General features: G+C 36.6%; 3 protein-coding genes across 7 annotated transcripts in view; all 3 read left to right on the top strand.

The window, feature by feature from the left end:
* Nucleotides 1-3913, top strand: part of Acsl6 (acyl-CoA synthetase long chain family member 6) — a 54561-nt gene extending 50648 nt beyond the window's left edge. For all 5 annotated transcript variants that reach the window (XM_058586504.1, XM_046467603.2, XM_058586505.1 and 2 more), the window contains one exon: nucleotides 1580-3913. In XM_058586504.1, coding sequence (XP_058442487.1) covers nucleotides 1580-1717 — 138 coding nt within the window. In that variant the 3' untranslated portion in view covers nucleotides 1718-3913. The remainder of the gene's footprint in view (nucleotides 1-1579) is intronic.
* A 5746-nt stretch (nucleotides 3914-9659) lies between these two features.
* The window catches only part of Meikin (meiotic kinetochore factor), a gene marked incomplete at its 3' end in the record, with an annotated part of 99534 nt that continues 81416 nt past the window's right edge, over nucleotides 9660-27777 (top strand). The window contains exons 1-5 of the mRNA XM_046467639.2: nucleotides 9660-10124; nucleotides 10290-10380; nucleotides 10784-10871; nucleotides 11101-11161; nucleotides 19765-19902. Of these exons, the coding sequence (XP_046323595.1) occupies nucleotides 9974-10124; nucleotides 10290-10380; nucleotides 10784-10871; nucleotides 11101-11161; nucleotides 19765-19902 (529 nt within the window). The remainder of the gene's footprint in view (nucleotides 10125-10289; nucleotides 10381-10783; nucleotides 10872-11100; nucleotides 11162-19764; nucleotides 19903-27777) is intronic.
* LOC124109107 (coiled-coil domain-containing protein 25) lies at nucleotides 22665-23404 on the top strand. Its single transcript, XM_046467615.2, has one exon. It carries the CDS (start codon nucleotides 22768-22770, stop codon nucleotides 23392-23394), a length of 627 nt encoding a protein of 208 aa, XP_046323571.1. The 5' UTR covers nucleotides 22665-22767; the 3' UTR covers nucleotides 23395-23404.

Raw genomic sequence — 27777 nt, 5'->3', positions numbered from 1 at the left:
TGTTACTTAGTCGTCTTTGTATTCCCAAAGCCTAACATGGTACCTGACACATAGTAGTTGCTCAATAATTATCAACTACACAAAATGACGAATGAATGTAAGTGTGCATTTAGAACATATATTTTTATTTAATTCTTTGAAGTCTGCAGTACAGCAGTTTGCAACCTTGATTAAATATCACCACTATTTAATGAAATGAGTGTATCATCTCAACAAAATTACTGAATTTGGGTCCAGTTGTCAGGACGGTAACTACTTAGTGATGGTGTCACTTCAGGGTTCAGCCTAGCCAAGCCCAGAACATAGACTTTCAAAGAACTCACCATGAGCCTTCCTGCTGGAGCTGCACATGAGAGGAGCCTAACCATGCTCCCCTAGATCAGTCCCTTCCATCCTGTCCAGTCCTCATTCTGCTTCACAAGGAGACTGAATGAGGAGGCTTGGGTTCTGCCCCATCAGAGTAGGTAATGTGGACACTGTGATCTCTCCGTGCCTCCCCTCTGGTGAAATAAAATTCCATGGTGAAACTTGTTTTTCACTTGACCTTATCATATCCCCCCAGACTTTATATTCCTCCTGTGAATAACATCTCTGTCTTTAGGCAGCCATCGAAAACAGAAACCTGGAAATCCCAGAGGTTGCCTTCCTCTCTACTCTTCTTGCCAGTTCATCTCTGAGTGGTTAGAATTGCTTACTCATCTCTGTAGGCCTTTCACTCCTCTCCCATGAATTGCCTAGTCCTTCTGAAGAGTTGCCCTGCTTCCAGTCTGCACTTTCTCACAAACCACCTTCCCATTTCTCTTGGAGAGATGGTTCTAAGGTGTGTGTTCAGCCCTGCCATTGCTCTTTGTGAAAGACCCAACCTGAGAGAGTACTTCAAAAAACAAATAGAAGAGCTTTACTCAACCTCCATGTACCACTTCAGTACCACTCTATAGAGTAAGGTTGGGCTCCTGCATAAAGTGGCCCATCTACCACTTCAGCTTCATCCCTCACTTTACCTATTTTATACAAGAACCCCCTTGGATTTCCCTTCTTATGCTCTACCATTTCTAATCGTCCCGCAACCCCCACCCCCCCTTTTTTCTTGAGCCTGCCTCTACCTATTATGCCCTTCTCTACCCACCTCTTCCCCTTTGCTGGTTGACTATTACTCATTTTTCTAATCCTCACTGAAATGGGAAGTCTTCCCTGATGCTCCTCCCTCTCCCCTACCACTTACTGAACTCTGAAGGTCCTTCATCCCATGCATACCATGCTAATAATTGCCCAGCATATCTCTGTCTGCTCTGCTGTACGCTAATGTGTGCTCCCTGTGGGTGGGTATGTTCATAATACCTCTTTGTATCCTCAGTACCTGGCACAGAGTAAGCAACCCATTCACTTCTGTTGACTGGCAAAATAAGAAGGAAGGGGGGAAATGGCTTTCAGATACATCAAATGGGCTGAAATTTTTTGACTGAGCATAGTGTTTATCAACACATCTGTCTGTTCCTATATACCTGTTTACTTTCACCATGTATGCTCTTAATGCTGTGTTTTGTTCCTGTTAAAGATGTATTCTGCATTTGATTTTTAGGTTAAAGCAATTTACATCCATTCTGACATGTTCTCAGTTCAAAATGGCTTGCTGACACCAACACTAAAGGCTAAGAGACCCGAGCTGAGAGAGTACTTCAAAAAACAAATAGAAGAGCTTTACTCAACCTCCATGTGAAGTTCAAGGAAAGTTCTTCTCAGTATAATGGACTGTGCAGCAATATTATAGTAATTCTTGAAAGTTAACAAGTAAAAATGACACAGCTGGGAAATGACACAGCTGGGAAAGAATAAGCACCTGATTTTATGACTGAGCCTTTTCCTGTCCCAAGAGGTCTTTAACAATATTTTCTCTATCATCACTGAGTACACTTTATTTTTATTAAAATTATATTGTAGCAAGCTGCTAAAAATATTGCAAATGGCAATGTAAAAATTGACATTTTCTCAAGAACTGTGTACCACTAAAAGTAATATATTCTCAATGTTCACAGAACTATTAAACATAAAGGAAAAGCATAACTGATATTGTACTTAATTATTTGTGGAATAATAACCAGATACAGCAAATATCTAGGCAATGTCTACCTCATTCAACAACTGATTATCAAAACTACAATCAAGTCAGACTTAAAAAATTAAAATGACGTGTATAGAATCACACTAAAACATGATAACTCATTATTCATGATTTCAGATTTGTTAAACATGACAATCCTTATTGAGGTGGAAGTTTTATCTCTGATTTTTACTTTTATTCATGAAAAATTCAAATTCAGATATTCTAGAATATGATAATCATAGAACAACTTACAAAGATCTTTCAATGTTTTCTAATTTATTAGTGTCATTAAGATATTTAAGAACTACCTATAAAAAATGTAATGTAAAACTAATCAAATATAGTTTGCACATATTTGTGGATTTCTTACTCTAATGAATTCTAAAATCTGTTGACTCTATGATGAACAGACCCTTGGGGAAGACTTAAAAAGAAACATGGAGTTTCTTCTTCAGAATGAGGAGCAGTAATATACCTAATACTGGGGCCTTTCCCTCTTCCATTTACCAGGCCTGGGAAACCAAACTATGGCTGCAATTCTGAACAGTTTCACTTTCTTTCAATAAGACTATCAAGGTATGATATGGGGAGAAGTGGATATTATTTCCAAAGAAAATAATTTCTTAATAACAATTTTGAAGAACCTCTTTAAAAATGCCCTTAGAATACCTTAGGTCCATCATAATTGCCACTGCTAGTGGCACGATTCCATTCCCCGAATCTTTGAATGCTCCTTAGTTTAACCATAAAACTTGTTTTCTTGAATTATGTATTTGGATACACCCTGTACCTAGGTGCCAAGAATCCATATGACAAAAACCCTGATTTCCTGGGTAGCACATCAGTTCCAAACTATGGAGTGTGCATCTGAAAAAAGGCACTGTTCCTAGGAAAGTGTTTTTCTTCAGTAGGGATAGTACTCTGAAAAATGTACAAACAATTCATATGCAATTTTTGTGTGTTAATTCAAAATATGTGCTCAGTGTTTCAGGGCAGAAACTCCTTCCCCTGGAGGAAGTCCAAACTCTGAATGAATGCTGTCAGTTAAAAACTGCATAATCACATGGGTCTACTGGATGAATCCACATCAGTGCTTGTACACTTACATTTAAGTCTTGTCAAAAGTAGACAACAGCATCATTTGATGTATTTATTCAGTTTTTTTACATATTCCTTGGGCATAGTCTCTCTGAAGACATGCAAATTTGGCATTTAATAAATGAGTTAGTTCTGTGCACATTGTTATTGTTTTTTTTTTTCTTTTCTTGTTACTGGGGATTGAACCCAGGGGCCCTTTACCTCTTTATTTTTTATTTTTGAAACAGGGTCTCACTAAGATGCTTAGGCCTTGCTCACTTGCTAAACTGGCCTCAAACTTGTGATCCTCCTGCCTCAGCCTCCCAAGTGATTGGGATTGCAGGCATGCACCACTGTACCCAGTCTTGCTAAGTTGCTGGGGCTGGCTTCAAACTTGCAGTTCTCCTGCCTCAGCCTACTGAGTCACTGGGAATACAGGTGTGTGCCACCATGCCTAGTCTTCATAATTAATATTAATTTTCAAAGGCATTTCTAACTGAACAAATACTTAAGATGTCCAAAACCATATCTGTACAGCACTGGCTTTTAAAAATATTTAATATATATCTTACCAATTAAAGGTGAAAATCATTACCTAAATTGGAAATTCATACTATTTTAAGGGCAAGTAATGTAATTTAAGCATTTGAAACTTATTTTGATTCTATTTACACCTTAAAGCAGTTGATATGGACAGCTTAAGATTTCTTTTTTCTTTTTTTTTTTTTTTTTTTTGGTTACTCAAAAGATCCTGTATTCTAAAAGACTTCCTGATCTCTAGTTAATTATCATAGTTGGGCCCATTGGTTAGGGTTAGTGCAGATGTACTGAGAAAAGTAAACACTGGGCCTTAAATACATTGCATGTACTCATCTATTCTTATAATTCCACTTAAGTTTGTAATAAATGACAAATGAAACAATATGTACTAATGAAAAAAATATTTCTTGCTTCAGATTTTTCAACCTTATTTTGTAGAGAAAAAGTTTGTGTTTTTCTTTAACCAATATAGAAAAAAAACCAAAACTATGTACTTAAGAGTCATGCTCACTTTGGCCATTGGATCCTGTTTAAGACTAGAGGTGTAACAGAGAATCAGTTGCTTAAGCATAAATATGTTCCTAAATGTTTGGCCTTTTGGACCTGTTTCTCATTTTACAAACCAATCCTGTTGTATATATTATAACATGAAATATGCACCATTTTTTTCCTGTTGCCATAAAAATGTCCTTATATAGTATTGAGGCTTCCCCTCCAGGTGGGAGAGGAGGCTCTGGCCAGGTATAGTACCTAGGCCTAGCTCCATGTATTAGTAACTCAGAAGTTCAAGGATTACACAAGTCTCTCTTACATTCTAAATTTAGGTAAAATTAGCAGCATGAGAAAAACAATTTCCATTGGAATTTTTGTAATCAGGTAATGTTTTAGCAACCTGAAGTTAGCACTTAATTTGATTATGTCACCCGTCAAAAAATTGATTATCTTTTATTTTTCTGCTCTAAAAAAATGTGAATTATCTTTTCTGCTCCAAATGTACAAAGCACAAATGTTATGTAGTTTAAAATACAAGATACTATAAAAATGAGTGTGAAGAATGGGAAAATGTATTTTTGCATGAAAACCAACTACTTAGAAACTTGTTTAATATCTCAGGAAAAAAAAGAATGACTAATCATGTATGAAATTGGTGAACTATAAGTTGGCTGTGTTTTCTTGCCAGTTTTTTATTTTAAGGACATTTAAATGAAAAGAAAAAAGGATCCTAGTAACCTAAATTTGCTCTCAAATATGTTATATAATCCTGTGAATCTATAATTAACTACAATCAGGATGGGATTAGCATCCAAATGAGGATGAGGACCAAACTCCAAATGGGAAACTCTTCAGTGAGATCACTTTAATGGTTGTAACACAGAGGCAATAGGTAAATACTTGAAATACAAGCACTTCTAAACTTGGTCCCAAGAAAGTGTTTTCACAAAGAGACAATGGCTTTTAAACATTCATTGAACTGATTATTTTAATTTTCCTTGTTAAATCATTGCAGTAACTGCATGGGGGGTGGAAATGGATATTTTTTGAAGACTTGCTTATTCTACTTTCAATTTTTGAAAACTGAGGGGATTAAAATTACTTTTTAAATATGCATAAAAGTATCTTAACCAATTATATTTTCATTTGCTTTGTTATAGCATGCATACCAACTATAAAATCCATTTATGAAAACTTTTGTAAAAAAATAAAGACTTCATTTCTCAAAGTTGCTTACAATTACTATTTTATATATTTATATAACAGATTCCGTGATGAAAATGTATTTGGTAATCTTCAATCATGGTGCTTATGGCATCAGAGGATCAAGCTCCATTGCCAACCAGAATATTCTACATCTGCATCCTCTATAAGGTTCCCCAAACTCCAGAATCTTATGGTGCACCCAGGGACACTCTCTTTTGCCTTTGCTGGAACTCCTACTATCATCGATTGTGTCCTGGTTTTAAGTGTTTTTTTTTTTTTTTTGTACCAGGGATTGAACCCAGAGGTGCTTTAACCATTGACCCACATCCCCAAACTTAGAGACAGAGTCTTGCCAAGTTGTTTAGGGCCTCATTAAGTTGCTGAGGCTAGCCTCAAACTTGCAATCCTCTTGCATCAGCCTTTGGGTACATGCTGAGATTACAGGCATGTGCCACTACACCACCTGGATTTAAATCATTTTTATACTAAAAGAACAAAAAAAAAAAACATTGAAATTTTCAAAAATACTGTTTTTCCAAACAATATTTCCATAATGCCCTTTAATCATAAGTTCTTAAGATGGCACATTCTGTCATATCTAAATTATGCAGATGTCTTCTCCATCTATATGATATCAACCACTTCTCTCTATTCTCACAATTATTTGTGAAGTTTGGGTCACCCTCATCTCTCATCTGGATGGTACAGTTGTTTCCTTAAGTAGTCCTCATATTCCCAGCTCTGCTTCCTCAAATTTTACCATCCACATTTCAGCCATGGCCATCTGGTCATGCCACTTTCCTGCCTAATGCTCCTTTGATGACCTTCCATAGTTTTCAGGATCACGTTCACACTCCCTGGTTCAGCATACAAGGTCTAGCATCTCTTATCCTGACCCTTCCCCATGGAGGCTCAGCTCTAATCACCAGTTACTTTTGGTAGTGCCCTTAAAGCATTAAGCTATCCTGTGCTTCTGTGCCTTTGCACATACGTCCCCTTTCCCTAGAATCTCTTTCCTTTAATCCCTCAACTCCTACCATTCGTCTCTTAAAACTCAGCTTCAACTTAGAAGCTTCCCACATGGTTGATTGATTGATGTTCTCTCTGTCTCTACTCCCAGACTGAGTTGCTTCAAGTTTTAGCCCCAGTGCAGAAGATCTGGCCCATAGTGGATATTCAAGAAATACCTACTGAAGGAAAATCTTCTTGGTCCCCTTTTATATGTTGCAGAGTGTTAACACTGCAATACCTGAAAGTACATTTGATCCATTGCTATGATTTATTTCATTCTGGTTTTCAGATGGACCCCTAAAAACCCACAAGGCTCTTCTGTGGATTACTCCACAATAAACCATTAGGCAGAAAGACCTCCTTTGGGCTTTAAGCAATCTCAAACCCAGGGGCTGTTTTTCAGAATGCTTTCTTCAGAAATCTCATCAAAAATTGGAATTTGTTTGCCCATAGAAGTTAGTCTATCCATGACTGTTTCCAGTCTAGTCAAACCCATCATTTGATGAACTAAACACCATCAGTATAGACATAGGTATATGTCTGGGAGCACTACAATAGGGATATGGAAGTTCAACTTAATACTCATGACTGAACACGTGTACCGGTATCTATGTATTTGGGGTTGGAATCAGGGGAGACAGATGACTGAATTGAGATGCCTCTGCCCTACCTCACCCTCTTATAGTTAAGTCACTAGGAAGAGATAAGGCTGGGCAGATAGGGAGATGGGCCCATGAGTAACTTTCTGAGCAGTAGAGCACAAACAGCACCTATAGGTATTTGCTAAGAAATTTATAAAAAGGCTATTTTTAAATCAGGACCTGTGTCACTGGGGTTTATGCCTTTCCAAAAAAGGAAACACCTAATAGATATTTTGATTGGAATAAAGGGTGCATGGATATCTTGTGGACATTGAGTGTCTTACTCAGGATTGAGCAGAAGGTGACTTCTTTAAACCTATAGATCTATATAAAGCCCCAGACAATAGTCACTCTTCAGTATCTCTTGGGACTCCTCCTCCTTCAGGAACTCTGATTTCTATTACTCTAATAATCCTGTTACTTTGCTCTCACCCTTGTGCCATGGATTTTATTCTTCAAATTTATGAGACAAGAACCCAACCTTGGTTCCGTGCTATAATGACATAGGTTTCTTTTTTTCCATTTTTTAGGCTGGCTTTAGGCGAAGTTGTAAACAGATTACTTCTCTCTCTAGTCCCTCCCCTCCCTGGCTTCTGAGAGCTTCAAACGCCTGGCCTTGCTCGCCTACCTCTTTCCCAACACGTTAGAAGGAATGGGAACAGGTTGAGAATACTAGTCAAATACCAGGACAGTCATGGCCCCAATGTTAACCATCCCTTGTAAGGAACTTCCCTAGGCTGTGGTTTCCTCAGCTGCAAAACGAGGAACAGCTAGATCATTTCTAAGTGAAGGAGTGCTCAGTCACCTTCTTAACGAACTCCATTTTGTCCCTTTTTGACTCTGTCTTTTTAACTTTTTTCCCTCGGAGTCATTTTCTTCTGCAGTTTTCTTGGATCCCAGGACAATCATCTTTATGACAAAGGACTGACACTACCTCCAAGCAACTTCCAAACCTCATAATGAGATTGCCCCTACTAAGTGGGATTATTTACCCCATGATGAAACCAAAGCATCTCCCTACACGATCTTCTCATGTTGGGAACCAAATTGCCCCCTCAAGTGACGATGAGTGTCCCAGAGCTTCACAAAAACCAGTCCTGAGATAATGTTATCAATCAGACTACCTGACCAGGATAATTTATTCTGCTAGCTATGTAAATCTCCCAGCTATGCAAACACCCAATCCTTGCCTTTGTTCCCTTTTTCTATAAAATCTCAGTTGCTTTCATTCCTTTGAAGGCAGATCTCTGGTCACTGTTCGCCTACATGTGTTGTTCCCTGTGTGGCCACTTTGATTAAAAGCTCCTTTCTTGCCCTTTACCATTGCTGGTGTCTTTGATTGGCATCTTGGAACAGTGATAGAGCCTGGTCTGTTGGAACAACCAGAGCTGGGGCCTTTGACTAATGACTTAGGTAACATAAGGATTCTTTTGGCTAAAGAAACCATGCTAGAATTTATTTCAACTTTAAAATTACGCATTAATCCCCATAAATCTTTACTTGATGACACTTTAGTGACTGTGATTCAATGTAGTAAGGCAGAGTTCTAGGGATGAGCACCAGAGTTCTTGGGATGATCAACTTTTGATTTAAATTGTTTTCCATTTTTCAGTGTTTCTTCCATTTCTGGACCTAGTCCCTCTCAGGGTCCAGACCTCCCAAAGGTCATTTAAGAACTTTAAAGTTTTTTCACAAGAGCCCCTAAAGGAGAAAGGGGAGCTACAAAACTTGGCTTGTAGACTAGAGGCTATTAGCATATTATGAATGTGACTAAAGAAAGGATATTGGAATAAGATAATCACTTTATACTGTAGTACAACTGTGATGTTTTGCCTGAATGACTATTTCTGATGTACCTTTGTATCCCATCTACTACAATACCCAACACTGACAATACCTAACACTGAGTACGGTGCTCAGTAAACACTGATTCAGTGTCACAAAGCACTAGTATGTCTAACCAGGAAACAATGCCTACCCTCTGTTCTTTCTTCTTTTGTTATTGTATTTTGATGATTAATTATATATTAAATCAACTGTCATCAATGTTTCTATGAGAAAATTTTAAATACAAAACTTCAGAGTAACTTTATTACGAATACACCAGGTATATATGTGCTTATAGTCCCAGAAAAAAATCTCTGAGCTTTTCCTAATTTTATCTCTGCAGACTGCATTTTCCAACGCTGTGAAAAAAAAAATTAAGAAAAAAGGAGACTTGTTATAGTCGTGTGTGCAATATGCTTATTGGATGCAGCCAGATGGTTCAACCTGGGTTTATGGAGACAAGGGAAGCTCATTGAGTTGAGCCCCAAGGGTCGGGGAGCCCCTGAGGAGTCTTCTGCCTTGATCACAAGATGCCCAGATATCCACGAGGTAGCTTCTGGGCACAGACTAAGGGTCTCTGCCCTTGAGAATCCAGTATGCTGGAAGGCTTGGTTAGACTCTCAAGTGTCAAATAGATGCTCCTTATCGCCTTATTGTGCACTCATTCCTCTCTGAAGTTCCTGCACTGAGATGGGGCAGATCCCTAGCTGGACTTCCTGTGCCCAGAGACCTAAAACCCCATTACTAAGGCCTTATGCAATGCTAAAGGGAGTGGCGGAAGCATGGGTAGCCGGTGTTGGGCCTAACTGACTAACGAGTAAATGAAAAGTAAAAGAGTGACCTCCTTTCCCAAAAAACTTGGGTTCCGCTGGCAGTGAGACCCGCTGAGACCCAGCGCTTGCTTCCGGGGGCGGGGCCTCTGAATCCTCCGTCTTCCCAGAAGCCCTTGCCAGGCCTCAACGAGATTAAAAAGGCGGGAGGAGACTCCTTGGCTTTGGCTTTGGGGTGTTGGTTTGCAGGCCTGCTCTGTGCTTCTGACTGTAACTCGATTCCTCAGGAAAGGACGAGGCAGGACAGGATGTCGAGGGCCCCAGGGCTCCCAAGGCCTAGGAGTGGGATGGCCTTGTGGTCTTTACGGGTCTACACCTACAAGAAGCGGGCAGGCCAGAGGCTCAATGTAACTCCGACTCCTGACCAAGACCTGCCCCTGAGGACACAGGCCCGGCCAGGTTTGGGCTCAAGGCTTGTCCTTTCCATGGAACCCGGGAGGAGCTGCGAGGCTTCCCCGGGAGGTGGGGGGCAGGGCGGCAGGCCTGGGCCCCCGGCCCAGGGTTCCCCCAGGCCGTTGAGTGGGCTGCCAAGGTCTTTCCCTGAAATGTGCTGCCCTCTTGCAGGCCTGAAGGGGAAAGGCAAACAGCCGGGTTTGCCGAAGATAGCAGAGACTGAGCAGAGCAGGCAGGGAGCTAGCAGCTCTGCATTGCCAAGGTGGGTAGTCTGGGTGCAGTCCAGGCCGCCTGGCTTCTTAGAAAACCTCAGTTCTTTTTTTTTTTTTTTTTTTTGGCAAAGTAGCCTGCCATTCTAAGACTCAACAAAGAGAATAAATGGAATACTCTAATATTGTTTTACTTAGATGGAGAAATTTGACTTCACAAAGAATTTTGTTTAAAAAAAAAAGAAAGCTGAAATCTTGCCAAGTTATCTAAAGCAAGTGAAATGTGAAACCTCTAGGAAAGTATTTGTGGCGCCATTTGGGTATTGGTGCAAATCTCCTGGTCCTTACTTCTTCCTGAAGATGCTTCTAAAGAGCCTTTCAGGTTCAGAACAATATGAAGAGAGAGACAGAGTCAAATCCACATGGTGCAAACTAATTGTGTTGTTTATTTGTTAGCACTCAGTTAAGAATTACAGGAGAGACAAGCCTGAAAGAAAATAGCACTCGAGACGAGACCCAGGATGAGAAGATGGCTCCATTGAGTGTATGTATGTTTCTCCTGTGGTGGGAGGGTACACTTAGTGTACACACATGTAGTAGTTAATGCCCTTCCGAATGAAAGAATAAAATGGTCTTTGTTCAGTAGAAACTGCATAGCTTTCTAGTATTTTTATCAAGAGTGTTGTGATTTTTAGATAAGAAGACCTTAAATCAATATGATGTGAAGATATTGAGTCACATAATTAATGCTCTTTTATTCTTATTCCACATAGGACTCAGTGACTGAGGACCTCCAGGTTGATAGTAGTTCATCTAATAGTGAACTAATATCAGGTAAGATTATTAGATATGAACACCTTTTGCTTTCTGTCTTTCCTCCTAATCAGCATTCATTTGTATCTCTCTTCAGCTTTCTATTTCAGGGGAACATATCTTTCCTCTTGCCCAGTGTAAATCCTTCTGATTGTACTCTAGACCTCATCCCCAAAGCCTACAAGCACATACCAGTGAATATGAAATTGTTATTGTGATTAGTGTTACAAAAGGGAGATTGACTTGAGTGTAATTAATTGAATTTAATTAAATTAGGGAATGTTTCCTTGAGGGAATGGCAATTGAATTGAGATCTAAAGGAAGGAGGGTAGAAATTTACTATGCAAAGTGATGAGTAAAGAGAAATCAAGGCAAAGGGAACAGCATTTGCAAAGACCTTACCATGGGACTGACCATTATGTGTTCAGTGAACTGAAAGACGGTCAGTAGATGGAAATGTGATTACAAGACTATAGGACAACTATAGACTTTGTATAGCTTTGTATTCCATGTCAAAGATATTGATGTTTATCTTTGCAGCAGCAGGAAGCCATTAAAGTCTTTAAAATAAGAATGATATGATCACTTTAACTGTAAGTTATGAATGCCTTTAGGATGACTAGCAATGTCAAACGGGCAGATGGACATGCAGGGCTGGTGGTAGAAATCTGATTCATCTACATACTGATATAATTCAAGTTATTTTTGAAAAGAAAAAAAGGGTGTTTTTGGCACACCAGAAATACAGAGGAATTCTTAAAAGCAAATGAGATCAAATTGGTGAATATATCAAAAGTGGAAACAAACCACTGCAGAGGTAAAAATAGCTCTAGAGATATTCCAGCTTGACCAATAAATGCAAAAAAATAAAATAAAATCCTCCAAAACTATAATGAAGGGATCCTGAAGGAATTGTCAAGGTGATAGATTAAGAATTAATGACCTAAAACAAAAGGCTTAATGCTTAGTTCCTAGAGTAAGTATAAACCAAGAAGCAAACTGACTCAGGCTGTAGTTTCAGGAATTGGAGGCATCACATATTCCTGAATGAATGGGTATAGTTAGTGTTGGGACATATGGAAAACTTTTAAGGTAGCAGATTCTTTGATCCATGCTTGTGAAGGTAACTATCCTTCTGCCCACCCTGGCAGTTCATATAGATTGAAGCAGAGAGACTTGGCTAAGAGATATTAGGTGCTGCTCAAGGGAAAGATGCTATACTCAAAATTAGGGAAGGGAGTTAAGTGAAAGTCTCTATACTCAGTGGTAAAACCCTTGAACTCCTTATCCTACTCAGGCAAATACACCCCAAGGAGGAGATTAGAGGGTTCCTCCTTCTCTGCAGAGGAGATGACCTATATTCTGGCAGTAATAGCCTGGTCCATGTCTAAATACCTTTCAGTAAAACCTACCTCTTCTTAAGCCCTATTTATAATGCTTTTTTAATGCTTCATCCTTGATCATTGAAGAATTATCAGGCATTTGAAGAAAATCTTTAAAAGATACAAATAAAAAGAAATTTGAATGACACAGATAATGAAAAGGAAAGAGACCATTTAAAAAAAAAAGTTTCATTAATATACTTAGGGTCATGAAAAATATTTCCAAAAAACAAGTGTAGGAAACCATAAAAAAGGAGAATTCATAGAACAAAAATAATTTTAAAAATATAAAATCAGAAATAAAACATCCTATAGAAATAGAAAATAAATGTAAGGACACATTTGGGAGAATAGAAGAAATATCAAAAAGATGATTAAAAAATAGTGATAATGATGGCATAATTCTGTGAGGAGAGCAAAACCACTGAATAATACCCTTGAAAACAGTAAACCTTATGGTATCTGAATGAGCACTGTAATTAAAAATAATTAGAGGGTGAGACCAAGAATTATAATATCTGAAAAATCATGATTCCTAATATTATAGAGTAAACTCAAAAGAAATTTTTAAACACATAAGATTAGAAATATTTTGAGAATTAAAAATGGTCATAAGGACACATGTTGAAAGCACCTTTCAGATTCTAAAAAGTATGAACAGAGATGTCAAGAACAAATTTCAGATAGTATAAAGTATGCCATCACAATAAATGAAATAAAGACCCACACCAAGATACAACATTAAATAGTTTTATAACCCTGAGAATAAAGAAAAAAAAGTGTTTTAGTCATCCAGAGGAAAAATAAAAGCAGTTGGAAGTAAGTGATCAATAGTTTGATGACATTGGACTTCTGAAGAGCAACTCCAAAAAGAAACTAGAACATGGTGGGGAAAGTGCATTTACAATTCTGAAGAGAACTGATTTTGCAAGGGTAGAATGAAGACTCACCCAAAATTTTATTTGGATTTCAAGACCTATGATGCCATCTACACAAGACAGTTGGTTTTTATTCATATAATGAGTCTTTCTGGAGAGAAATGTGGCTCCCAAACAAGACTGAAAATGGGTTGAGTTAGGCAGGGAAAGGAGACTGGTCTGGGATTTTTATAGTGGTAAAAGTGACCAGAATGAGATTTCCCATGTGTAGTTTGAACTTTTTCAAATGATGAACACCAGACTTTCTTGTCACCTTGTCCAGATGTGAGGCAGAAGGGGAAGAGGGAACGATATGATTTAAAAGTTGTCATATATCAAAAATGTACTAATTGAATGTACTAATCTTGTATATTCAAATGTACTCTTGAATATACTATTCTCGATTTCTGTACCCAGCCACACTGTCGCTCAAATATGAAGATAGCTTGAAGAAAATTTTAGATGGGTCTTCTAGGCACCTCTTCTCAGGAAATGAAGGAAATGTTCTAATAAAATCAGTAAATCAATACAGAAATCACAGGATCCAGAAATTAAAGCCTTTAATACAGGAAACATGTAAATGAGTTTCTTAGGATAACAATAAAGGAAAATCTGAAGTAGATACCTGTCTAGAGGAAAACCAGTACAAATTTCAGCTAGCTTTTTCTCAGAAAAAGAAGCAATCAGTGAGGTGAATAGAGAGCTTATTAATTGGGAACAAATTTTTGCCACCTGCACATCAGATACAGCACTAATCTCCAGTATATATAAAGAACTCAAAAATCTTAACACCAAACAAACAAACAAACCTAATCAATAAATGGGCTAAGGAGCTGAACAGACATTTCTCAGAAGAAGATATGCAATTGATCAATAAATATATGAAAAAATGTTCAACATCTCTAGCAATTAAAGAAATGCAAATCAAAACTACTTTCAGATTTCATCTCACGCCAGTCAGAACGGCAGTTACCAAGAATACAAACAATAACTGTTGGTGAGGATATAGGGGAAAAGGCACACTCATACATTGTCGGTGGGACTACAAATTGGTGCAACCAATCTGAAAGCAGTATGGACATTCCTTAGAAAACTTGGAATGGAACCACTATTTGACCCACTCCTAGGTCTATACCCAAAGGACTTAAAATCAGCATACTATAGTAACGCAGCCACATCAATGTTGATAGCAGCTCAATTCACAATAGCTAAATTGTGGAACCAACCCAGAGGCCCTTCAATAGATAAATGGATAAAGAAACTGGTATATATACACAATGGATTATTATTCAGCATTAAAAGAGAATAAAATTATGGCATTTGCAGGTAAATGGATGGAGTTGGAGAATATAATTCTAAGCAAAGTAAGCCAATCCCAAAAAACCAAAGTTTGAATATTCTCTCTGATATGTGGATGCTGATCCATAATGGGGCCATGGGAAAAATGGAGGAACTTTGATTGGGCAAAGGGGAGGGTGGGGAGAGGTCGGGGTCTGGGGGCAGGAAAGACAGTGGAATGAAATGGACATCATTACCCTAGGTTCATGTATGATGCCCATATGGTGTGATGCTACATCGTGTACAACAAGAGAAATCAAAAGTTGTGCTACAATTGTGTAGAATGAATCAAAATGCATTTTGCTGTCATATATACCTAATTAAAATTAATTAATTAATTTTAAAAAGTAGAAGGAAGGAGAGAGAAATAAGAGTAAGGGAAAAAATAACAACCTGGTGTTTTTAAAAATATTGGAAGGAAATTTATGCTTTTGAAGAAAGTTGAGATGAAATAGTGGTAAGTACTTAGAAAATGAATTTTTAAATTAGGTAAGATTACTCAAAGGACAAAACTTGTGGCAATAGGTTGTGAATATAGTTCATAGATGGCTCCACTGTGAATATATTTTGACATTCAATAATAGAAACATTAAATGCATTTAATTTAGAAATATAAAGAATGTGACTATCAAAGAAACAAGAATAGATAGTAGAGGTTACTAGAAAGTAGGGGATTATGGTTGAGAGCTGAGATAAGAGATTGCAGCTTTTTTTTAATAAGCTTTTTAGAATTACTTGGCTTTTTAAAAATGTAGTATAATTTGATAAACCTGTAATTTTAAATGCATTTAAATATCTAACTTGTTCAACTCAAAGTGGATTAAGCACCTAGGAATTAAACCAGAGACACTGCGTCTATTAGAAGAAAAAGTCAGCCCAAATCTCCATCATGTGGGATTAGGCCCCAACTTCCTCAAATAAGACTTCTATAGGACAAGAATTTATATCAAGAATTAATAAATGGGATGGATTCAAACTAAAAAGCTTCTTTTCAGCAAAAGAAACAATCAGTGAGGTGAATAGAAAGCCTATTAATTGGAAACAAATTCATACCACACGCATGTCGGAGCACTAATCTCTAGAATATAAAAATCTTAACACCAGAAAAACAAATAACCCAATCAATAAATGTGCCAAGGAACTGAACAGACTTTTCTCAGAAGATGATATATAATCAATCAAATATATGAAAAAATGTTCAACATGTATAGCAATTAGAGAAATGCAAATCAAAACTAAGATTTCATCTCACTCCTGTCAGAATGGCAGTTATTATGCAAACAAACAACAATAAGTGTTGGTGAGGATGTGGGGAAAAAGGTACACTCATACATTGCTGTGGGGCTGCAAATTGGTGCAGCCAATATGGGAAGCAGTATGGAGATTTCTTCGAAAATTGGGAATGAGACCACCATTTGACCTACCTATCCCTCTCCTCAGTCTATACCCAAAGAACTTAAAAACAGTGTACTACAGGGACACAGCCACATCAATGTTTATAGCAGCACAATTCACAATAGCTAAACTGTGGAACCAACCTAGATGCCCTTCAATAGATGAATGGATAAAAAAAAATGTGATATATATACACAATGGAATATTACTCCACAATAAAAGAGAATAAAATCATGGCATTTGCAGGTAAATAGATAGAGTTGAAGAAGATAATGCTGAATGAAGTTAACCAATCCCAAAAAACCAAATGCCAAATGTTTTCTTTGATATAAGGAGGCTGATTCACAGTGGGATAGAGAGAGGGAGCATGGGAGGAATAGATGAGCTCTAGGTAAGGCAGAGAGGTGGGAGGGGAAGGGAGGGGGCAGGGGGTAATTAATGATGGTTGAATGTGATGATCATTATCCAAAGTACATGTATGAAAACATGAATTGGTGTGAATATACTATGTATACAACCAGAGATATGAAAAATTGTTCTCTACATATGTAATAAGAATTATAATGCATTCCACTGTTATATATAAATAAAAAAAGAATACAAACAACAGGCGTGCGGTTGTGGCTCAGTGGTAGGGAGCTCACCTAAGACATGCAAGGCCCTGGGTTCGATCTTCAGTACCACATGAACATAAATAAATAAAGTAAAGGTATTAAAAAAAAGGATACAACAACAATAAGTGTTGGTGAGGATGTGGGAATAAAGGCACACTCATACATTGCTGGTGGGACTGCAAATTGGTGCAGCCAAAACGGAAAGCAGTATGGAGAATCCTTGGAAAACTGGGAATGGAACCACTATTTGACCCAACTATGCACTCCTTTGTCTATAGCCAAAGGACTTAAAAACAGCATACTACAGGGACACAGCCACACCAATGTTTAGAGCAGCACAATTCACAATAGCTAAACTGTGGAACCAACCTAGATGCCCTTCAGTAGATGAATGGATAAAGAAAATGTGGTATATACACAATGGAATATTACTCAGCAATAAAAGAGAATAAAATCATGGCATTTGCAGGTAAGTGGATGGAATTGGGAATATAATGCTAAGTGAAGTAAGCCAATTCCCCCCAAAACCAAAGGCTGCATATTTTCTTTGATATGAGGATGCTGACTCATAAAGGCAGTGGTGAGGGAGCACGGGAGGAATGGAGGAACTTTAGATAGGGCAAAGGGCGTCAGAATGATGGTGGAATGAGTTAGATGTCATTACCCAAAGTACATGTATGAAGACACGAATGGTGTGAAAATACTTTGTGTACAATCTGTGACTTGAAAAATTGTGTTCTATATGTGTCTATATGAATTGCATTCTGCCATCATGTATAACAAATTAGAATAAATAAGTAATTTAATAAAAAAAATTTCTAACTTGTGACACAAGGAACAACCTCCCACTGATACAGCATGAACATTTATTTATTCTTTTCTTTACCCAACTACCCAGATGGTGAGTACAGGGCTTTTCTTATATCTGAACCTCACTTGAGTTTTAGGGTTTGGTGGAAGGAATAGCTCTGCTGAGAAGTATTCATGAAATTTTGAGCAGTAGAAGGCAAGACAGATATAACATATGAGTGGATGAAGACACAGAAAGAAGAGTGTGAAAGGTAGCAAGGACGGGCAGGTCACTCTAGGACATTTGGAGTAGGGAGGGATAACCTACCTGCAACAGTTGAAGCTATAAAGAAGGATGGTAGATTGGGTCAATCAATTTAAGTGTTGCAGTGGGTGTGGTTGGAAAAGATAAAAAACATTTTCCATCTTGAACAAAAAGGTTGGAATAGGAGAAAAAAGTGAGGGATAAAGGGCAAAGAGTTAGTTGTCTCAGAAAGGTAATAGAAAGACATAAGACATGTGATAGACGTAAGTGAGTTCTATGAAGGAAACAACAGGTATTCAGAGCAGTGTTCCCTTTTGATCCTTAACCTCTTCACCTCACCAGTTTCTATCAGTGTTGACATCTGTCTTGTCATGTTGGAAGTGTTTAATGAATGCTGACTAAATTTAACAGTATATTTTCCCTATTCCTATTAAACCCTCTGGTTTTCCTAAGCTCTGCATATTGTTTTCTATCTTCATTGGAAAGTTCTTCAGTCTAGTTCACTATCATAGAATTTATTTGAGGCCTCTTGGTCTGGGAGAGTCTTTGTTCAGATACTTCACCCATTTTTTATTGGGATGTTTGTTTCTGATTTTTGAGTTTTGAAAGTTCTGTATATGCTGAGATTTCATTTTATTTGCAAATGTCTCCCTATCTATAGCTTTTCCTTTCTTTTTAAGTTTCCTTTGAAGAGAAGTTTTTAAATTTGATTAAGTCCAATTTATCCTTGCTGTTGTCTTATGAATCATCCATCCTCTAGTGATTTATCAAAGAAATCTTTATGTAATCCAGTCTCACAATTTTTTTCCATATTTTTCTAGATATTTTATAGTTTTAGGATTTACTTTTAGGTCTGAGATCCATTTAGAGTTAATTTTTATATGATGATGGATACTGTGAATGTGAAGTTTTTTGTTTTATTTTATTTAAGCATATAGATATCCAGTTGTTCTGGTGCAATTTGTTTAAAAGAGTAACATTTGGCCACTAAATTCCTTTTAAAAATTGATTAAAAATAAGTTTCCAAAATGAATTTTTACTAATAGTTGGGATTTTACTGCTGTCCTCATGTAGCAGGTTCTTACTTTTTTTAATGTGTACTTCATTTTGTATGGAATAAATGGTATTTTCTATAAATGAAAAATAACCAGTTGCTTATATATATATGTGAGTCTATTCCTAGACTATCTATTCAGTTTCTTTGATCTGTTTGTCTATATGTAGACTCACTGTTTTTTAGATGAAATAACTAGATTTACCCTTTTCCCTCCTTAGCTAGTTAGCTTACAATTGATAAATTACTTGTATGTAGAACTTGAATTTTTAATCAAGAATCAAAATTGGAAAAGGAGTAAGTCATCAAACTAAAATTTGAAAAACAACAGATTATAATGATTTTGTTAATATCAAAAATAATTATTTCACCAGGTGCAGTGGCACACACCTATATTCCCAGCAGCTCAGTCGGCTAAAACAGGAGGATTGCAAGTTGAAAGCTAGTCAGGAATTTAGCAAGGATCTGTCTCAAAATAAAAATAAAAAGGACTGGGCTGGAGCTGTGGCTCAGAGGTAGAGCAGTTGCCTCGCATGTGTGAGGCACTGGGTTCTATTCTCAGCACCATATACAAATGAATGAATAAAATAAAGCTCTGTCAACAATTTAAAAAAATTAAAAAATAAAAATTAAAAATAAAAAAACAAAAATGGCTGGGAATGTTGCTCAGTGGTTAAGTGCCTCTGAATTCAATTATATATATAATCAAATTAAAGTGGATTTTAATATTTGGCTTTTAATTTGTTTGTGGAAGCAGTCTTATATTCATAGTGTACACTGCATGTACTTTTTATGAATTTGAATTCTTAGGATTTCAAGTCTGTTTTCTATTAAAACAGTTTACCCTTTTGTTTGTATTTGATTCTGTAGGACTAAGTTTGCCATGTGATGTTTCCAGTTCTCTCCTGAGCTGTTCAACCACAGAGTCTTACACAGAACACAAGAGTATTGAAGAGGAATTAGATAGTTTCTCATCACCTGAACTGTTCAGAGGATCAGATTATTTTGGTGAGAATATAATTTCAACCTTAATTTGCTGCACTGTAGAAATTATTCCTTTATCTACAAATCTTCCAGTGAATGAATGTTCCTTTTGAGAAGGCATACTTCTCTTCGATACCAACTCATCTATACCCTGACTACTACCATTGTGTTTCATGCTTAGTCACATAGGAATATACAGCAAGAGCCCTCAGGTCAGGGAAGAATGGAGAAATGTCATTTAGCACTTACATACACATTTTATTATTAATCAATTTTGTATGTAATGAATATATACTTGTTCTCCTGAACTTTATAGATTATCTATTATCTCATGTACTTCCTTACTTTTCAACAACATGGATTAACTGAGTGGTAACTGTAGATAGGTACAGGTGGGACTGGAAACAGTAAGTAGGTCACTGGGGATATGCTTCTGGGGTTTACTTTGTCCCCAGTGAACAATGCTCTCTCTACTTCCTTACTGTCATGAACTGTGCATCTTGCTTACACCATGCCTTTCTGCCATGATGTTTTGCCTTCCCTCGGGCCCAAAGAATGAAGTTGACCAACCATTGACTGAAACTCTGAAACCCCAAGCCAAAATATATTTTTCCTCCTCTAAGTAGTTCTAAGTAGACAATAAATGTCTTTTGGTCACAGAAATATAAAACTTATTAAAACAAGAAATTATCTGACAACTAATTCAAAATATTAATCATAAAGATGCCAAATGAAGCTCCAGAGAACTGTTTATTCAGGCCAGGCTATATTAATATGAGACATAGAAATGAGAGATATGGAAGGACAATGTGTAATGATAAAAGGGTCAACTCACTAGGGAGATATAGCGTATACAATGTATATATACACCTAACATCAGAGCACCTAAATATATGAAATTAAAATTGACATGAACAAAGTGAAAATTTGAACAAAGAAAAAAAATTGGTGTGGGGGGGGCGGGTTACTGGGGATTAAACTCAGGGACACTCGACCACTGAGCCACATCCCCAGCCCTATTTTGTATTTTTATTTAGAGACAGGGTCTCACTGAGTTGCTTAGTGCGTCGCTTTTGCTGAGGATGGCTTTGAACTCATGATCCTCCTGTCTCAGCCTTCCAAGCTGTTGGGATTATAGGCATGTGCCTCTGTGCTGGGCTAAGAGAAAAATTTTTAAAAGAGCCAAATAAATCTTGGAGCAAAATAACATAATAACTGAACTTAAAAATTCAATGCAGTGATTCAAGAATAAAGAATCAGTGGGGGTGGGGCTGGGGATGTGGCTCAAGCGGTAGCGCGCTCCCCTGGCATGCATGCGGTCTGGGTTCGATCCTCAGCACCACATACAAACAAAGATATTGTGTCTGCCGAAAACTAAAAATTAAATATTAAAAATAAATTCTCTCTCTCTCTCTCTCTCTCTCTCTCTCTCTCAAAAAAAATTATATTAAAAAAAAGAATCAGTGGGGCTCAGTGACTATGGCTCAGTGGTAGAGTGCTTGTCTGGCATGTGTGAGGCCCTTGGTTCGATCTTCAGCAGCACATATAAATAAATAAATAAAGTAAAAAAGTCCATTGACAACTAAAAAAATATGAAAAAAAGAAGCTGGTTTGCAGCTCAGAGGTGGAGTGCTTGCCTAGCATGTGTGAAGCACTGGGTTCAGTTTGGAGCTCCATATAAATGAGTAAATAAATATCCATCAACATCTAAAAAATATTATAAAAAAAATCAACATAAACATGGAATATAGCCAAAGCAGTACTTGGAGTTTTGTAGCAATAACTACAATAAAAAAGAACAATCTCAAACAAGGTAAAATTACTCATAAAGGACCTAGAAAAAGAACAAATAAATCCCAAAGTTAGCAGAAGGGAAGCTATAATAAAAATTAGAACAGAAATGAAATAGAGAATAGAAAAACAATGGAAAAAAAGACTAAGAGTTTTTGAAAAGATGAACAGCATTACAAACCTTTAGCTAGACTTACCAAGAAAAAAAGGAGATACAAGTTCATAAAATTATAAGTGAATGACAAAACATTACAACTGATGCCACAGAAATAAAAAGGATCACAAAAGACAACCATGGATAATTATGTGACAACATATGAAAAACCTACAAGAAATGAATAATTTCCTAGAAATATAACATACCAAGACTGAATCATGAAGAAATAGAAAGTCTCAAGAGACCAATGATAAGAAAGGACAATTGAATCAGTAATCAAAAAACCTCCCAACAAAGAAAAGTTCAGGACTACATGGCTTCATGAGCAAATCCCACCAAACAGTTTTTAAAAAGTAATGCCATTTCTTCAAAAAAAATTAGAGGAGGGTACATTTCCAAATTCATTTTACAAGACCAGCATTACCTTCATGCCAAAGCCAAACTAATATTACAAGAAAAGACAACTATAGATCAATATCCCTGATGAAAATAGATGCAAAAATTCTAACAAAATATTAGCACTCTGTATTCAACAGCACATTAGTAGGATCCTACACCATGACCAAGAGGCATTCATCCCTGAGATGCAGGGATGTTTCGATTACAAATAAATGTAATACATCATATAGAATGAAGGATAAAAATTGTATAATCATTTCAATAGATGCAAGAGAAACATTTGACAGAATGCTTTTATGGTAAAAACTTAACAAATGAGAAAGAGAAGTCAATTACCTCAACATAATAGAGACTATATAAGAAAAGCTCACAGCTAACATACTGAATGATTTAAAAAAATAACTGATGACGCGACCTTACGTCCGCCGGAAGTGCGCGCGGGAGTTCCGGGGAGCAGGCGGGCGCCGAGCTTCTGGTGTCCTGAGCTTCGCGATTTGAGTCCTGCTGCTGGGTTCTGGGTTGGTCGCACGGCCGTCGGGATCATGGTGTTCTACTTCACTAGCAGCAGCGTTAATTCATCTGCTTACACTATTTACATGGGAAAGGATAAATATGAAAATGAAGATCTGATAAAGTATGGCTGGCCTGAAGATATTTGGTTTCATGTGGACAAACTCTCTTCAGCTCACGTATACCTTCGATTACATAAGGGAGAGAAAATAGAAGACATTCCAAAGGAAGTGCTGATGGACTGTGCCCACCTTGTGAAGGCCAATAGCATTCAAGGCTGCAAGATGAACAACGTTAATGTGGTATATACGCCGTGGTCTAACCTGAAGAAAACAGCTGACATGGATGTGGGGCAGATAGGCTTTCACAGGCAGAAGGATGTAAAAATTATGACGGTGGAGAAAAAAGTGAATGAGATACTGAACCGATTAGAAAAGACCAAATTGGAGCGGTTTCCAGACCTAGCTGCAGAGAAGGAAAGCAGAGACCGGGAAGAGAGAAATGAGAAAAAAGCCCAAATTCAGGAAATGAAAAGGAGAGAAAAAGAAGAAATGAAGAAGAAGAGGGAGATGGATGAACTTAGGAGCTATTCATCACTAATGAAGGTTGAGAACATGTCTTCAAATCAGGATGGCAATGATTCAGATGAGTTCATGTGAAAGGAGAAAAGGATTCTGAAAGCTGTGAATGCAGAGAACTTTGCGGACCTTGTGATTTCATCTATGTTCTAAATTATTAACAACCAAAATTCTGCCTTCATTCTACACAGATATTATTAATTTTGGAGTTTTAAAAAAAATCCCTTTTTTTGCTGACAAAAAAAGAACAGATATATTAATATATATATATATATGTCATATATATATATATATATATATATATATATATATATATATAATAGTTGAACTTGAAGACAGCATATATAACTTTAGGAAAACAAAAATATTTTTGCCAGAACACGTCTCAGTACCTTGCAAGAGCTGACTGCCCTTGTTCTTGAGATAGACTTTAGAGTAAACCAACTCTGAAAAGTATTTTTGTGGCTGTGGTTCATCCCTGAAAACAGATGTCTTGAAATGCTTTTCATAGCCTAAAATACCTTCACTTCTGTTAAGAAGAATGTGTTGGTTGGCAATTCAGGCCAAGATTCTCCCACTCCCAATTTCCTGATTAGAAAAGCAGAGTTTTGAAGGTGATAGTGATATTTCAAAAGATTGCTGGCTTCAACATTCTCATTCCCGCATGTCGTCAGTCTGTTAGTGTAGTGGTCCTCAGCTTGTCCCAGCTCCTTTGTCCTCCCTTTTTTGAAGTGAGGGCCTTCATCTTCGTAGCATCATATTGAAAGAAATAGATGGTCTAAATCAGGTTTTATCTTGTGCACCTTGCCTGAGCACCAAGTAATCCAAGCTACAGGTGCGACAACTTCTAGGCTCCATTTCCGTGCTGAGGGGGACCAGAGGGTGCTCTGTGAACTGAGTGGGAGATACAGGTTACCTGATTTTTGTCTTGAAATTCAAGATGAAGCAAGAGTACACATTGAATTATCAAGCGTTTTCCTAGCCAGCCAAGTAATTTATGTCCTTACCTTGAAATAATAATTATTTTTGAGTTTTAACCCTTGAGATTGGATCTCTCAGTTACAGGCTCCTAACTTAGGTAACATTACTACTCGGCTGAAACACTGGCTACCCGTTATGATTCTGACCAGGAGATACATTTTTATTGCCACGTGTAAGGCAACCCCTGAAGGGAGTGACAAGACAAAACATCGAAAGAGCCTGCAGGACCCCCGCTTGAAGATTGTAACACCCAGAACCCTGCCTGGTGCTGTTATTCTAACTCATCAAAAGTGACTTTCAGCAAACCTTGTAGCTGCCTAGCACTTTGGAAGTGTGGGTAAAACCAGAAGACATTTTCTTTTATTCTAAGTTGGTGTATGGGCTTGATCTGGAAAATTCCTGAGGCATAACTCATTGGCCAGATTTTGAGGGGTATGAAAATACCAGAGGTCAGTGTGTGGGCATGTGTGTCTAATGTTTTAGACTGGAGTTCTGTGATTAAAAAATTATAATAAAGTATTGGGTTTTTTTTAAAAAAAAATAAATAAAATAAAAATAAAAAAATAACTAATATATTTTCCTTTTACCACTTCTGTTTAGCACAGTGTTGATCAATTATGCATCAAAAAGAATTAAAAGCATCCAAATTGAAAAGGCAGAAATAAAATTACCTCTATTTTCAATATATATGAACTTTGATCTTATATGTTAAAAAACCCTTAAGATTCCACAAAAACTTATTTGAATAAACAAATTTAGTAATGTTGCAAGATACAAAATCAACACAAAAGTCAGTTGCATTTCTTTACATTAATAACAAACTAAATAAAAAGTAAATTGAGGGCTATGGCTGTAGCTCAGTGATAGAGAGTGAGGCACTAGGTTTGATCCTCAGTACCACATTAAAAAATAAATAAAGGCATGCTGTCCATCTACAACTATAAAGAATTTTTTTAAAAAAGTAAATTGAGAAAATAATCCTATTTACAATGACATCAAAAAGAATAAAATATTTGGGGCTGGAGTTGTGGCTCAGTGGTAGAGTGCTTGCCTAGCACATGTGAGGCACTGGGTTCGATTCTCAGCACCACACAAAAAAACAATAAATAAAAATAAAGGTATTGAGGCCATATATAACTAAAAAATATTTTTAAAAGAATAAAATATTTAAGGATAAACTTATAGGGTTAAATTCCAAAACATTGTAAATTCTAAAATAGTGAAAGAAATTAAAATACAAGTAGAAAAACATCAGGTACTCATAGATTCACAGATTTACTATTGATAAAATGTTCATGTATCCAAAACAACCTTACAAATCCAATGTAATCCTTATCAAAATCTCAATGGCCCTTTTTATAGAAATACAAAATAAATCCTAAAATTCCTATGGAACCACAAAGGACCCCAAGTAGGCAAAACAATCTTGAGAAATGCAAATAAAATAGGAAAACCAGACTTCTTGATTTCAAATATATTGCAAATCTATAATAATTAAAATAATGTTACCATCATACTGTCATGAAAACAGTATGGCAGAAACATAGACTAGTAGGATGAAGAACCCATAAATCAACCCATATGTGTGTGTATGTGTGTGTGTATGTGTGTGTGTGTGTGTGTGTGTGTGTGTGGTCAATTGATCTTTGACAAAGTATACAATAAATAAAAGATAATCTCTTCAACAAATACCATTGGTACAGCTAGCTATTCATATGGAAAAGAATGAAATTGGACCTTTATGCTACACACAAAAATCAACTCAAAATGGATTAAAGACTTAAACATAAGAACTAAAACTGTAGAATTCCCAGAATAAAACACAGGAAAGGCTTCATGACAATTTTCTTAGTAAGGATTTCTTCAATGTGACTCAATAGTACAGAAAATAAAAACAAAAGACAGATAATAGTACATAAAACTATAAAACATCTTCACAGTAAAAGAAACAACAGTGAAAAGACAGCCTGAAGAATGGGAGAAGATGTTTGTAAACCATATATCTGATAAAGGGGTTAACACCTAAAATACATAAGGAACTTCTACAACTCAATAACAAAACAAAACAGTAAAATGGGCAAAAAACCTTGATAGACATTTCTTCAAAGAATGCACAGAAATAGCTAGCAGGTAAACAAAAAAGAAATGCTCAGCATCACTAATAATCAGCAACATGCAAATCCAAATCATAATGAGATGACACCTCACATCTGTTAAAATGACTACTATCAAAAAACAAAAAATAACATATTGGCAGGCATGGGAATAATCTATAACCCTTCTTCACTGTTGTTGGAGATGTAAAGTGGTGCAGTAGCTATGAAAAACTATCAAAGTTTCTCTAAAAATTAAGAATAGAATTAGAATGATTTAGAATGATCTAGCAGTCTCTTCTGTGTTGAAGTCAAGATCTCAAAGAATTATTGGTTCTTCCATTTTCTTGAAGCATTGTTCACAATAGCCAAGATATGGAAACAACCTAGAGGTCCATGGACAGATGAGTGGATAAAGAAAAGTTTGATATACACATACAATGGAATACTGTTCAGCCTTAAAAAAAAGAAATACTTCATTTGTGGCAACATGAGTGAACCTTGAGGACATTATGCTGAGTGAAATAATCCAGTCATAGAAGAACAAATATTCTATAATTCTATGTATATGAGGTATCTAAGCTAGATAAAATCATAGAAGCAGAGAGCAGAATGGTGCTTGATAGGAGGTGTAGGAGAGGAAAATGAGGAGTTTCTATTCAAGAGGTATTAAGTTGAATAGAAATTTTTTTACCATCATAATATCTTGTATATAACACTGTGCCTATAATGAACAATATTTAAAAATTTGCCAAGAAAGTAGATTGTATAAGGGAGCCAAGCAGAAATAAAAATAATAAGAAGAAAATATTTTTTAAAGTTGTCATTGATGAAAGACTTTCCCTAATTTGTTGTGTTCATTAAATAAGAATAGGATGCTATAAAAATAGAATATTGCCAGTAATTAAATGCAATAACAGAATGGAAAACTGAGTTAAAGGATTAAAAGATAAAGTTGAATAGATTTCCCATAAAAGAATTGAAATGGGGCTGGGGTTGTGGCTCAGTGGTACAGCGCTTGCCTTGGATGCGTGGAGCACTGGGTTTGTTCCTCAGCACCTACATAAATAAATAAGATAAAGGTATCATGTCCATCTACAACTTTAAAAAATAAAAAAAAATGAAATGGGAAAAGGGGGAAACAAAGAGATAGAAATTTGGAAGAAAAAAATGTTGGAGGAACCATATATGAAGTCCAACTTCAAATAAATAGGAGTTCCAGAAAAAGTTAATGAAAACACAGAGAGAAGATAATTAAATATCAAGGAAATAACTCAAGAATATTTTCTAGAGCTAAAGAACATTAGTTTGTGGATTAAAAGGACTACAGTGTGCTAGTACTCATTATGAAATAAGGCACAGCATTATGAACTTCAGAATACCAGGGAAT

Source organism: Marmota monax, unplaced genomic scaffold (genome assembly GCF_021218885.2).
Source record: "Marmota monax isolate L192 unplaced genomic scaffold, Marmota_monax_Labrador192_F-V1.1 WCK01_AAM20220418_F8-fsc00199, whole genome shotgun sequence".
Taxonomy (NCBI): domain Eukaryota; kingdom Metazoa; phylum Chordata; class Mammalia; order Rodentia; family Sciuridae; genus Marmota; species Marmota monax.
The sequence above is the reverse complement of the archived record's forward strand: the minus strand, read 5'-3'. Positions and strand labels throughout refer to the sequence as shown.

Excerpts from the sequence above, each read along its gene's own strand:
- LOC124109107 (XM_046467615.2), top strand. The coding sequence starts at position 22,768 with ATGGTGTTCTACTTCACTAGCAGCAGCGTTAATTCATCTGCTTACACT.